The 13,716-nt window shown below is 47.5% G+C and overlaps 1 protein-coding gene across 2 annotated transcripts in view; it reads right to left on the bottom strand.

Annotated features, from left to right (window-relative positions):
• FNIP2 (folliculin interacting protein 2) overlaps nt 1-10,359 on the bottom strand; it is a 162,403-nt gene extending 152,044 nt beyond the window's left edge. Inside the window, exon 1 of one of the 2 annotated variants that reach the window (XM_069744142.1) lies at nt 10,133-10,359. In XM_069744142.1, the coding sequence (XP_069600243.1) occupies nt 10,133-10,218 (86 nt within the window). In that variant the 5' untranslated portion in view covers nt 10,219-10,359. The remainder of the gene's footprint in view (nt 1-10,132) is intronic. The other variant, XM_069744139.1, reaches the window with a different exon arrangement.
• Between the last annotated feature and the right edge of the window lie 3,357 nt (nt 10,360-13,716).

Genomic DNA, 13,716 nt, shown 5'->3' with positions numbered 1-13,716 from the left:
CGACTGTTTGGTTGTGGAGGCTACCGCAGCATCAACTTTTGGCACCTTTGACCAGGTGTTTAGGTCTTCATCGCTGAAGGGATAGCGCCTTTTAGAGGATGATGGTAAAAACCCTCTATTCTGCTTGTCCCACTCCTTTTTGACAATATCTTTGATGGTTTGTATGACGGGGAAGGACCTACGTTTCTTCTGTCCTAACCCCGCAAACATTATGTCCTGTGCTGATTTCTTTTCTTTCCCATCTGGGCACCCCATCGTGCTCCTGACAGATTTTATTAAATTGTCCACATTACTGTTGGGAAGACAAAGTCCCCCTTCAGTCTCGGATGAGCTCGGCTGAGATCCCTCTTCGTCTGAAGAAATACATACACCCTCTGACTCCGAACTAACCGGAGACCGGGACCTGCTAGGCTGACGGGTACTGGCGCTACTTGTCTGCGCCAAACCCTGCATCTCTTCTCGGATAATAGCTCTGACATCTGAGGGAGTCATGATATTTTCCTGCCGTAGAGTTTGCATGATACACTCTGCACACAGTTTTTTGGCATAATCATCCGGGAGGGGCTGCGTACATAAAGCACACTCTTTATGCTTAGATTTGTGTGTCCTTTTCTTAGTCTAGAGGAAGGATACAGGAGGAACATATATCAGCATATAGGAAGAGACTCTTTCAAAAACTCACCCAGTGAAGCTGACAGGTACCGGTTCTGGAGGCGGAATTCGTTTGGTGGTAGAACTCTTCTCTGGAGGTCGGCCACCACTCTTTGTGCTGCTCCTCGTGCTTCTCTCCCTGCTGGGAGAGCGCTGTTGCACTGCGGGCAGGTGCGCTTCGTCGGCCGGTGAAGCCATTTCACACACACCGGCCCGACGCTAGCGCTGCATTTTTAAACTTGCCGCCCATTCTCCTGCCTCCCCGGACCAACCCGGAAGTGCTCCCGCGACTTCCGGGTTAGACGCGCCGCTCTCACTCACCATGCGGCCGCCAGAGGCTATTAAGCCGGCCGCTGCAGCGCGCGCGTCCTCACAGTGCCGGCCGGACCTACGGTGACCGGACCCGGACCGTGGATGTTTGGCCAGACGAGGGGGGAGGCTGCAAGCAGGGGCTCCCCCGCCGCTGCTTCTGGTACCGCAGCCCCTGCCGTTCCCACAGAAACCGGCGCAGGCGGGTGCATGGCCCAGGGATCCTCTTCATCTGTAGGTAAGCCGGGTCCCTGTAGGAACAGGAAACCTAAACTGAGGAGGAGAGGGGACCGCCTCCTTTTATTCTGTAGGTTTCCTGTTCCTATGGGCGGATCCCTCTCTCTCATGTGGGGTGCTGTCGTGGCGAAGGGTAAAAAGTTTGATTTTAAATAATGATATTTGCCTATGTAAGATAAGAGGAATTTTTAACTTATTAATATATACTATTTTAACGTAGGGAGGGATGTGAGAGGGTGCTGTCGTGGACTCACTAAAAGAGTATTACCGGTAAGTAATCCGGCTTTTTCCCTTTCGCCACGACAGCACCCTACTGGAGATTTTTCAGAGACCATCACCTGGGGGAGGGACCACCGTGCTGAGGACAGTCCTGCCAAAGTCTAGGTCAGAAGTTGACGATAGGTCAAGCCTATAGTGGTTATAGAATGTAGAAGGATTTGACCAAGTTGCCGCCTTACATATAGTCTCAATTGGGACCTCTCCCCTTTCTGCCCAGGAGGATGCCATCACTCTGGTAGAGTGCGCCGTTATGCCTTCCGGATGGTTTTCTTTTCTCGCGGAATAGGCCAGTCTGATAATCTGATACACTGGGATAAGGTGCTTTTTGTTACTCCATGACCCTTCTCGTGTCCCTGGAAGGATATAAACAGAGCCCTACTCTGTCGCCAGCTGCTGGTCCTTTCAATGTACTTTAACACTACTCTTTTAACATCTAGAGTGTGGTACTTCTGTTCTTCAGGAGTGGAGGGATTACTGAAGAAAGTGGGTAAGATTATCTCGTGACCTATGGAATTTCTTTGCTACTTCGGGAAGGTAGGAAGGGTCTGGTTTAAGAATTAACTTATCCTGAAAGGTTAACAGAAAAGGTGGATCTATAGAGAGTGATTGGATGTCACCGATTCTCCTAGCTGAAGTCAGTGCTACCAAGAGGGCCGTCTTTAGTGATAGGCTTTTGATTGGTATTGAATCTATTGGTTCAAATGGAGAGTCTGTTAGGGCTTGTAAAACTAAATTTAGATCCCAGGGAGGAATTCTAGGTATATTAACTGGATTTATCCGTTCGCAGGCTGTAATAAATCGGGATACCCATCTAGCCCCCGCAATGTTATGGCCATAGAGGGCTCCTAGTGCTGAGACATGAACCTTTAAGGTGTTTACAGTTAAACCTAGTTCTCTCCCTTTTTGAAGAAATTCCAGGATAGATTGTATCAGAATTTTTGATGTGTTGGAAGATGTATGAAATAGTAAGAATTTTTTCCATATTTTTGTATAAATTTATGCGGTGGAAGGTTTTCTACTTTGGAGGAGTGTGTCAATCAATCCTTCCGAGAACCCCCTTGATCTTAGCATCTGCCTCTCAAATTCCAGGCCATCAGATGGAGATTGTCCACTTGAGGGTGGAAAAACGGTCCCTGGAAGAGAAGATTGAGTGTCGAGGGGAGGACCCAAGGGTCTGAGATCGACATGGTTTGCAGCCACGAGAACCATGGTCTCTTGGGCCAGAATGGAGCTATCAGTATAACTCTCGCTCCTTCTCCGATTTTGCGTATGACCTGTGGTAGTAATATGATTGGAGTTAAGGCGTATGCCAGACTGAACTGCCAAGGGGCTTGGAGAGCGTCCAGAATGTCCGGATGATCCGCTGGAGATAAGGAGGCAAATCTTCGGACTTTTTTGTTTCTTTTTGTGGCAAAGAGATCTATTTGAGGACGACCCCATAGGGATACTATGTCGTGAAAGATATGATGGTTTAGGCACCACTCCCCCTGTCTCAAGGTGTGCCGACTTAAGAAGTCTGCCTGCTGGTTGCTTTCCCCTCTTATGTGAAGCGCAGTAAGGGATGTTAGGTGACTTTCCGCTAGAGTCAAGATTTGCCCAGCAGAAGACATCAGAGTCTCTGATCGAGTGCCTCCTTGCCTGTTTAGATACGCTACTGTGGTGGTGTTGTCGGAAAGGATTCTGACGTCTTTTCCCTGAAGCTGTGGGAGAAAATGGTATAAGGCGTATTTTACCGCATTCTGTTCTTCAAGGTTAGATGAGTTGTAGCGTTCTTTCATGTTCCATAACCCTTGGCAAAAATCATTTCCCATATGAGCGCCCCATCCATGAGGACTGGCGTCAGTGGTTATGGTATGAGATGGCGTAACTACCCATGGAACACCACTCAAATGGTCTGGATCCAGCCACCACGTTAAGGAAGTTAAAACCTCCTGTGACAAGGTTATTCTTGCATTTAGGCGACCAAATAACCGTCTTTCTTCCTGCAAAATTTGGTGTTGCAGTGTTCGGGTATGATATTGAGCCCATTTCACTGCAGGTATACAAGAAATAAGGGATCCTAGCAATAACATAGCTTGTCTTAGGGATATACGTGGACTATGTATTGCCGCTATGGCTTTGTGTCTGATAAGTAGTATCTTTACCTGAGGAAGAAGACACTTTTGGGTTATGGAGTCTAGATGGAACCCCAAGAACGCTTGACGGGAAAGTGGAGTAAGTCTGGATTTGTTGGTATGATGATCCAACCTAGATCCTGTAGAGAGGAAATTACGTGAGCCAAGCGGTCAGCACATTGAGTAACTGAATTTCCTATAACCAAAAAGTCATTCAGGTAGGGTACAATTAATGTTTATTTTTGACGAAGATAGGGCATCACCTCTAGCATTATCTTAGTGAAGATTCTTGGCGCTGTAGAAAGGGCGAAGGGCATGGCTACGTATTGGAAATGAGGAATCTTGCCGTTGATTGTCACTGCTACCCTGAAGAATTTTTGGTATCTGTCATGGATAGGGAGATGATAATAAGCATCTTTTAAATCAATGCCCCCCCATCATACAGTTTGGAAAGAGGAGTTTTATAGTGGATCTAATGGATTCCATTTTAAATGTATGGTTTTCGATAAAGGAATTGAGTTTAAGGTTTATGATTGTCCTGAATGAACAGTCGGGTTTGGAAATCAGGAATAAGGGAGAGTAGAATCCCCTACCTTCCTGTCCTTCAGGGACCTGGAACAAAACCCGTTTTGATAACAGAGTTTGAATTTCAAGCTCCAGAGCCTGTTGTTGTACAGGCGTGCTGAGAGATGTTATAATATACTAGCTATTGAACCCGTTCTACGCCCGGGTGGCGAGCATTTATATTGGTATATGGTCTCCATCCTGTCATGTGCTGCACCCATCCTGCGTCCCCATCCTGTCATGTGCTGCACCCATCCTGCGTCCCCATCCTGTCATGTGCTGCACCCATCCTGCGTCCCCATCCTGGTATGTGCTGCAACCATCCTGCGTCCCCATCCTGGTATGTGCTGCACCCATCCTGCGTCCCCATCCTGTCATGTGCTGCACCCATCCTGCGTCCCCATCCTGTCATGTGCTGCACCCATCCTGCGTCCCCATCCTGGTATGTGCTGCAACCATCCTGCGTCCCCATCCTGGTCTGTGCTGCAACCATCCTGCGTCCCCATCCTGCATCCCCATCCTGTCATGTGCTGCAACCATCCGGGGGCCTGAGCAGGCGGGGACACCGGCGCGCTGTGGGGGTCAGGTGCCGGTATCGCCGCCAGCTCAGGCCCCCCAGCACTTACTATATTCACCTGTCCTGCGTTCCAGCGCTGTCCTGCGTTCAGTCAGAGGGCGGCGCCGGCGCGCATTAAGCGCGTTATCGCGCCCTCTGAACTGAAGGTCACAGGCCGAAGACCGGGAAGATGGCGGCGCTCAGCGGTGGAACGCAGGACAGGTGAATATAGGCGATACTCACCCTCCTGGCGGTCCCTGCTTCTCTGTTGGAGATCGCGGTGTGCGTTCAGTGTGAACGCATACCGCGATCTCCCGGGAGCGTCACTCTGTGAGGCCCAGACTGCGCCGGCACTTGCGCCTGCGCAGTCTATAAAGGCTTCGGACAGAGTGACGCTCCCAGCGTTATATTATAGATGATTCGTGGGGAACACGAGAGAATTGTAATTTAATTCCATCTCGGACGATATTTAAAACCCACGAACTAGATGTCATTTTTTCCCACTGGGTGGCAAAAAAAATTTCAATCTACCCCCTACTGGTATATCATCAGTACTTGTTATCCTTTGGGGGGGGTTGTTTCTTCTGAACATGGTACCTCTCCGTTTATCCTCTTTAGTGGTCCATGCAGTCGATCTGTCTGTTTGCCTTCTCTTGCCGAACGGCCTCCTTTTAAAGGCTCTCCTATAAAAGGGATAGAAGAGTCAGGAAAAGCTTTTTTCCTGTCTTTCGCTTTTTCCAATATCTCGTCTAAGGTTTTGCCAAAGAGGAACTCACCCTCACACGGGATTGCGCATATTTTAGATTTTGACTGCGCATCGGCTTTCCAGCTCTTCATCCATAATGCATGTCTTGCGTTGTTTACAAGACCTGCAGCTCTAGCCGCCAACCGGAGAGAATCTGCGGAAGCATCCGGCATAAAGGCTGCTGCGCCTCGTATTAAAGGGATAGCAGCCCGTAATTTTTCCCTTGAGATCTTCTCAATCTGTTGATCAATCCAGATGAGCATTAATCTGGCGGTGCAAGTGCTTGCTACTACTGGTTTGAATATGCCAGTAGTTGACTCCCAGGATCTTTTTAGGGAGGACTCTGCTTTACGATCCAGAGGGTCAGAGAGCAGTCCCGCATCCTCAACGGGTAAGGTTGACTGCTTAGAGGTAGAGGCTACAGCTGCGTCAACCTAAGGGACTTTAGTCCATGTAAGAAGCTCCTCGTCACTAAACGGATATTTTCGTTTTGACGCTGAGGGTAGAAAGCTTCTCTGATCCGGTTTCTCCCACTCCTTTTTTTATTAATGTTTTTACCGCCGGGATAACTGGGAAACATCTCCTTTTTCTCTCTGTCAAACCCGCAAACATTATGTCTTGCGCGGTTTGTGCACCCTTCGTCTCCTCACACGCACCCCATAGTGTCTCTTATCGATTTAACTAGATTGTCCACACTCTCCACCGGAAAACAAGAACGTCCCTCAATCTCAGATGATGAAGATGATGATGAGGATGATAGGGAGGCCTCTGAGCATACAGCTTGGTCACTATCCGAATCCGACGAAGGTGTTGGCATTTTAGGTTTAGATTTGTGAGGTTTATCATGGGACATAGCTCTTAACTCCTCCCTAATAATAGCACGCAAGTCCGTAACGGACACTGACGCTCCTTGTGTGGTTTCAGTTATACAGTCCTTGCAGAGTCTCTTAGGGTATGAGTCTGGTAGGGGCTGGCAACATAAGGCGCATTCCTTGTTTTTTGTCGCTTTTTAGCCTGATCAGAGTTATAACGAGAGAAGGAGGAAGAAAGAAAGAGAGGGGAGACAGTATTAGCTTAATAGGCAGAGTAGACACACTCACCCAGTGAAGCAATTAATACCGGATCAGAAGCCCGAGATCCTGTCCTGGATCTAACCACCGAGCCGCTCTTATGACCGGTGTCTGAAGATCCTTTGCTGGTACGATCCCTGGCGGGGGGTACTTGGTCTCCTGCTTTAGGGTCCATGGCACCTGGGGATGACATCTTGCATCGCCAAATAATGGTGCCCATTTGATTTATATAGGGCGTTGTGCACTTTCCCTTTTTTTCTCTTGCGGCATTGCGCATGCGCGAAAGCGCACTTCCCCCCGCCGCTGGTTCCAGCCTAGATGCCCCGGAACTTTAAGGCCATGTTCACACAGTGCGTTTTTTACTGCGGAACCGCAGCGGTATTGCCGCTGCGGTTCCGCAGCAGTTTTCCATGCAGGGTACATAACAATGTAACCCTATGGAAAACAGTCACTGCTGTGCACATGGTCCGTAATTTCGTTTAAAAAGCCGCGCAGAATAGCTGCGGCAAAAAAGAAGGAGCATGTCACTTCTTTTTCCTGAACCGCAGCGGTTCTGCACCCATAGACCTCCATTGTGAGGTCAAAATCGCAGTAAAACCCGCAGATCAAAAATATATCTGCGGGTTTTACTGCGATTTGATGTGCAGAACCGCTGCAGCAGGAAGTGCGGGGGAGCGGGCGGAAGTGCGTGGGCGGAGTGTGGCTGCCCCCCCGTGCTCCGATCCCGCCCCCCGTGCTCCGATGCCCCCCCCCCCAGTGCTCCGATGCCCCCCCCCGTGCCCTAATCTCCCCCCCTTATACTTACCCGGCGTCCGTCCGGCCGTCTTCTCCCTGGGCGCCGCCATCTTGCAAAATGGCGGGCGCATGCGCAGTGCGCCCGCCGAATCTGCCGGCCGGCAGATTCGCTCCAAAGTGCATTTTGATCACTGAGATATAACCTATCTCAGTGATCAAAATAAAAAAATAGTAAATGACACCCCCCCCACTTTGTCACCCCCATTGGTAGGGACAATAAAAAAATTAAGAATTTTTTTTTTTTTTTTCACTAAGGTTAGAATAGGGGTAGGGGTAGGGTTAGGGGTAGGGTTAGGGGTAGGGTTAGGGGTAGGGTTAGGGGTAGGGTATTTTCAGCCATTTTAGCCCTAAAAAGCTTCCTAGGAAACACACAGTCTCTGCATAGAAAACTGCATAAAAAAAGGATAAAAAAAACGCATCAAAAAACGCATCAAAAAACGCATCAAAAAAGGACAAAAAAAAGGACCAAAAAAAGGACCTGCGTTTTCTGCCAAGAGCTGCAGTTTTTTAAAAAAAACTGTCCTGAAAAAAAAAGGATGGAAATCCTGAACGTGTGAACATACCCTAACAACTACTTCTGGGCAATCATTGGTGGCGGTCGGCGCATGCGCAGTCCGGAATTTACCTCGGACGCTCTTCCGGAACGCTCACCTAGGGCTCCAGCGCTTGCTTCCGCCACCCAATTCGGAAGTGATGCCAGGCGGCCTTATCCGGACCTAGCCATCATCCGCTCTTCTTATCAGACGAGGAGGGAGCCGTCAAACGGATCTCCCCCGACGCTGCCTCTGGACTGCAGCCCCTGCCGCTCCTAGAGATACCGCACAGGCGGCGTGCATGCCCAGGTATTTTTCCTAAAGAAATCCTGCCGTTCCCGCAGGAACAGGAAACCTAAACTGAGGAGGAGAGGCGGACCGCCCCCCTCTATCTTTATGTATGTTTCCTGTTCCTGTGGAAGGGAAAAATTAAATGGCCAATGTTCAGGATAGGGGATCCAGGGCTGCCACTAGGTATTTCGGAGCCCCATACTGGCAAAATTTTCAGGGCCCCCTTTGAGAGTCCACCAGGCTCTACCCCAGCTCTGCCTCTACCTCGAACAGTCTACAGTTCCACCGCTCTCTTGAAAAAACTCCACTTCACATCACATCCTCACCAATCACACACAACCAGAAGCTTTTGCTTTGGTCAAAAGATTTTTTTTTTAATCCGCCACTATGACAAGTTAGACTCTTTTGGCCTGGCTCTACTCTAACTTACTAAACATTTGTTAAAATATCCAATACAATTTAGGTATATTTTTATTTTTCAATTTTTAAAATGACCAATAATATCATAAACAAGGAACAAATACGGCCACACCATGACCAGACCACATATCACCAGCACATAGTGACCAAAAAAATACTACATACAAGGAATATCGTCACAACATGACCAGATCACAGTACCACAACATAGTGACCAAATACTACAATACTGATTAATGAAAACACACAATACTAATATCAATATAAGTGCCATTAAACACAGGAGATCTGTTCTTCATATACAGTGTCCATGTACAGGCAATACAGTGATCACCCATGACATACAGGAGCTCTGTATATAGTGTCGGTGTACAGGTAATACAGTAATCACCAGTGACATTATACATAGGATATCTGTATATAGTACACAGTGTATAGTGTCAGTGTACAGGTAACACACCGACTCACTGGTGTTGTCGCTAGTTGAAGTCCTACGTCTTTGCTTTTCATCTTCATCCAGTGCACACCGCCATCACTTCTTCTGGCCAGGAACCAGTCTTCCTTCCCTCCGGCAATGTTCTGGATTCAGTCATGGGGGCGGCACCGGTTCTGTCATCTGAGTATACAGAGCAGAGGCTGTAACTGCTGTAACTGCACCCCCCGCACTGACAGACAGCCGGCCCCAATACAGAGCAAGCGTCAGCGCCGAGGGCACAGGTACAGCCGCCGCTCTGTATTCTCAGATGACAGAACCGGTGCCGCCCCATTATTGAAACCGAATGCTGCCGGGGAAGAGAGTTTACTTCCTCCCTGCAGTGTTCGGCAGCATGCAGGTTGGTAACACCATTACCCTGCAGATTAACCCCCGTATCTGCCGGGTCAGATATATTATTGGTACTACCTGGGCCCCTTTCTGTCTAGGTCCACCAGTGTGCAGGGTAACAGCATTTACCATGTGCGCAGCGACTCATCGTTACATAGAAATGAATAGGAACATTCTTTAGAGCGATTTCTCCTCACAGCAGACAGTGTGTGCATGTTACTGGCAGAGTGGATGAGCCACCTCCAGGCCATCATGTGGCCACACAGGTACGGCACCATGCCCAATATCGCCAATACGGCTCCCACCACTTCCCCCAGATCACACACTGCCCATCAGGGAGTAAATTGTTGGACTTGGTGGGCGGCGAGCATTGCCAAGAGTAATACGAGTGGGTACAGGAGCATGGCACTGCCAGCCTCAGCACCACACAGAAATACCACCTGTGCCCCTAGGAGGCCGGAGAGCCCTGCACACCACTGCTCACCATTACTGGATGGGACATGCAGATTTATGCTGCAATGCTGATCACGTGATCAACAAATCTGTGCACTGTCTGCAAATTGCAGCAAAAAGTGTTTTTTATTGGGGTGGGTTTTTTTTTTTACACTGTCACGTGACCACAACGAAAAATCGTGACATCTGCGATCAGTCACCAGGTAGCCCTGAAATAATGGCGAAACCAGAGGCAGCATCACCAACCCCGACAGGACGCCCCAAGCCACAGCCCCATGCACCGGGTAATCACCTGAACGCGGCGCCCTCCTTGGTACCTTTGCTGGGCTCAGGGCTGCAGCTGCTCCGCTTGCTGAAAAACCTATGGAGCAGAGCCATGGTGCCGGCACTCAGCAGCCGCTCCTAGCACGGTCTCCGGTGACTCGCGAGCACGCTAGCCGGGGCTGGTGAGAGCCCTCGCCCGGTGCAGCCCGCCATGGTGGGACAGCAGCGCTTTAGCTCCTGCATGGAGCCGCTCATGTGACTGGAGGGGGAGGAGCCGGAGGCGGGGCAAGCGGCTCCATCATCACTGATTCTCCCCGAACCACGTGGAGGTGTCCTACAGGTGATGTCATCCAAGAAATGACGTCATCACAAGAGACCAACAGCTGTGATGTCATCCAAGGAATGATATAAATCACAGATAGGACCTACAGGTGATGTCATCCAAGGTATGATATAAATCACAGAGAGGACCTACAGGTGATGTCATCCAAGAAATGACGTCATCACAAGGGACCAACAGCTGTGATGTCATCCAAGGAATGATATAAATCACAGAAAAGACCTACAGGTGTGATGTCATGCAAGAAATGACGTCATCACAAAGCACCAACAGCTGTGATGTCATCCAAGGAATTATATAAATCCCAGAGAGGACCTAGAGGTGTGATGTCATCCAAGAAATGACGTCATCACAAGAGACCAACAGCTGTGATGTCATCCAAGGTATGATATAAATCACAGAGAGGACCTACAGGTGATGTCATCCAAGAAATGACGTCATCACAAGGGACCAAGAGCTGTGATGTCATCCAAGGTAGGATATAAATCCCAGAGAGGACCTAGAGGTGTGGTCATCCAAGAAATGATGTAATCACAGGGGAGAGGACCTACAGGTGTGATGAAAAGAGAGAAGAGAGAACCACTCCAAAGTAATGCACACCACTACTCAGTATATAAATATAAAAGGTAAACGTTTATTGACACTATCAATTAAAAACAGCTAAAAGCAATGAACAATCACGCCCATGGTGATCCCGCCAATCAACAGGTAAAGAGGCACAAATTCCACATGAGTTCAATACAAAGTATAAAATATCATGAAATATGAGGAATAACCCCGTCCCTTTGTGCACAATGCACACTAAAACCACCCCCAGCTGAAAAGTAAACAATAAAATATATGTACCAAGAGTGAACATGGAGCAATGCAGAAAAACCTATAATTATAGCGTGCACACTACACGGTACCTGATAACACAAAAAAAATACCAACATGTGCCTGCAGTTGAAATTGTGCGCAACATGTACCTGTATGACAAAAAAAAATGGCTAATGTGCCGCCAATATATGGAAAACAGCACGTGTAAACCTAAATTAGCGCTATGCCAAGGTGGGCTGACCCAACCAATGGAAGGCAAAATCAATAATAGTCCACATGTCCAGCCCAATAAGGAACACAAAATACAAATGCTGAAGCCAGGGGAGGAACAAAAGCAGGAATCAGCGGGGGGAGAGCCCAACGCATGTCGCCGTTGCACGGACGGCTTCGTCAGGGGGAAGTGTGGAGTAAGTAATCAAAGCCAAGTTTAACTACCTCTCGGTAGTAGCCGGTCAGTGAATACAGGTGCGCGGAGGGCCGGAAGCGGAAATGACCTCATCCGGGCATGGACTGCGGGCAGACGTCTCTGCCAGTAGTACCCAATGCGCATGCGCCAGGCTTGTTCAGCGCGGCGCATCAGGACATTGTAGGGAACATGTATAGTGCAAGCGTAGTATGAGAGCACCAGAAACAGGGGCATGAACCTTGAGGCATGTAAATGAACCGCATCGGAACATGGTAGGGAACATGTAAAGCGCAAGCGTAGTATGAGAGCACCAGAATGAGGGGCATGAACCTTGAAACATGTATATGAATGAACAAGCACAAATTAAAAACCACGGGGAGAAGTAGAAACGTGTGTTGAAATAATGGAAAAGAAAACTATGACTGAAAACCACAAAAATAAATAAATAAAATAATGAGAAGCCGATTGAAAATAAATAATTGATGAATCTAAACAAAGAAAATATACATAAGACAAATAAAAATGGAAAATAAATGGAAAAAAAGTAACAAAATGGAAAAAAGTAAAAGTACTGTGTTATTTTCTGCAGAGATGAGTCTTTGCTGGAAGAAGTAATGGTGGTCTGCACTGGATGAAGAAAAAAGACTTCAACTACAGATGTCACCGGTGAGTCAGTGTGTTGCTTGTACACTTACACTATATACTGTATACTGTGTACAGAGCTCCTTTGTATAATGTCACTGGTGATCACTGTATTATGTGTACACTGACACTATATACAGAGCTCCTGTGTATAATATCACTGGTGATCACTGAATTACCTGTACACTATATACTGTATAAAGAGCTCCTGTGTATAATGTCACTGGTGATCATTGTATTACCTGTACACTATATACAGAGCTCCTGTGTATAATGTCACCGGTGATCACTGTATTACCTGTACACTATACAGCATATACAGAGCTCCTGTGTATAATTTCACTGGTGATCACTGTATTATGTGTACACTGACACTATACACAGCTCCTGTATATAATGTCACCAGTGATCCCTGTATTACCTGTACACTATACACCATATACAGAGCTCCTGTGTATAATGTCACTGGTGATCACTGTATTACCTGTACACTGACACTATATACAGATTTATACAGAGATCCTGTGTATATTTATGGTGATCACTGTATTACATGTACACTATATACAGAGCTCCTGTGTATAATGTCACTGATGGTCACTGTATTACCTGTACACTGACACTATATACAGATCTCCTGTGTATAATGTCACCTGTGATCACTGTATTACCTGTACACTGACACTATATACAGACGTACTGTGTATATTGTCACTGGTGGTAATAGCAGTGTTGTTAGTATTGTGGTTTGTATTCATAATCAATATTGTAGTATTCGGGCACTATGTGTTGGTAATTTGTGGTCTGGTCATGGCATGGCAGTATTTCTCCTTGTATGTGGTATCATTTGGTCCCTATATGCTGGTAATATTTATTTTTATTCATTTATATAGCGCTATTAATTTCACAGCGCTTTACAGACATTATTGCCACTGTCCCCGATGGGGCTCACAATCTAGATTCCCTAGCAGTATGTCTTTGTAAATTTGGGAGGAAACCAGAGTACCTGGAGGAAACCCACCCAAAGACAGGGAGAACATACATTGCAGATGTTGTCCTTGGTGGGATTTGAACCCAGGACCCCAGCGCTGCAAGGCTGCAGTGCTAACCTCTGAACCGTGCTGCCCTAATATGTCATATTATTCGGTCACTATGTAGTGGTAATATGTGATCTGGTCATGGTGTGGCGGTATTTGTCCCTTGTATGTAGTATTATTCGGTCACTATGTGGTCTGGTCACGGTGTGGTGGTATAGTGGATTGTGTTGTGTATGGGGGTCATTTGTTCTCTCTGATATTAATTAGGAGAAGATTCTTTATTTCCATTAGAGTTTTAATGCTTTGTACACAGGGGCGGAGATGCACTTATGCCCATATGCCAGTCAGGGCAGTAATGCCCTGATGGT

Source organism: Ranitomeya imitator, chromosome 1 (assembly GCF_032444005.1).
Source record: "Ranitomeya imitator isolate aRanImi1 chromosome 1, aRanImi1.pri, whole genome shotgun sequence".
NCBI classification, from domain to species: Eukaryota; Metazoa; Chordata; class Amphibia; order Anura; family Dendrobatidae; genus Ranitomeya; species Ranitomeya imitator.
The sequence above is the reverse complement of the archived record's forward strand: the minus strand, read 5'-3'. Positions and strand labels throughout refer to the sequence as shown.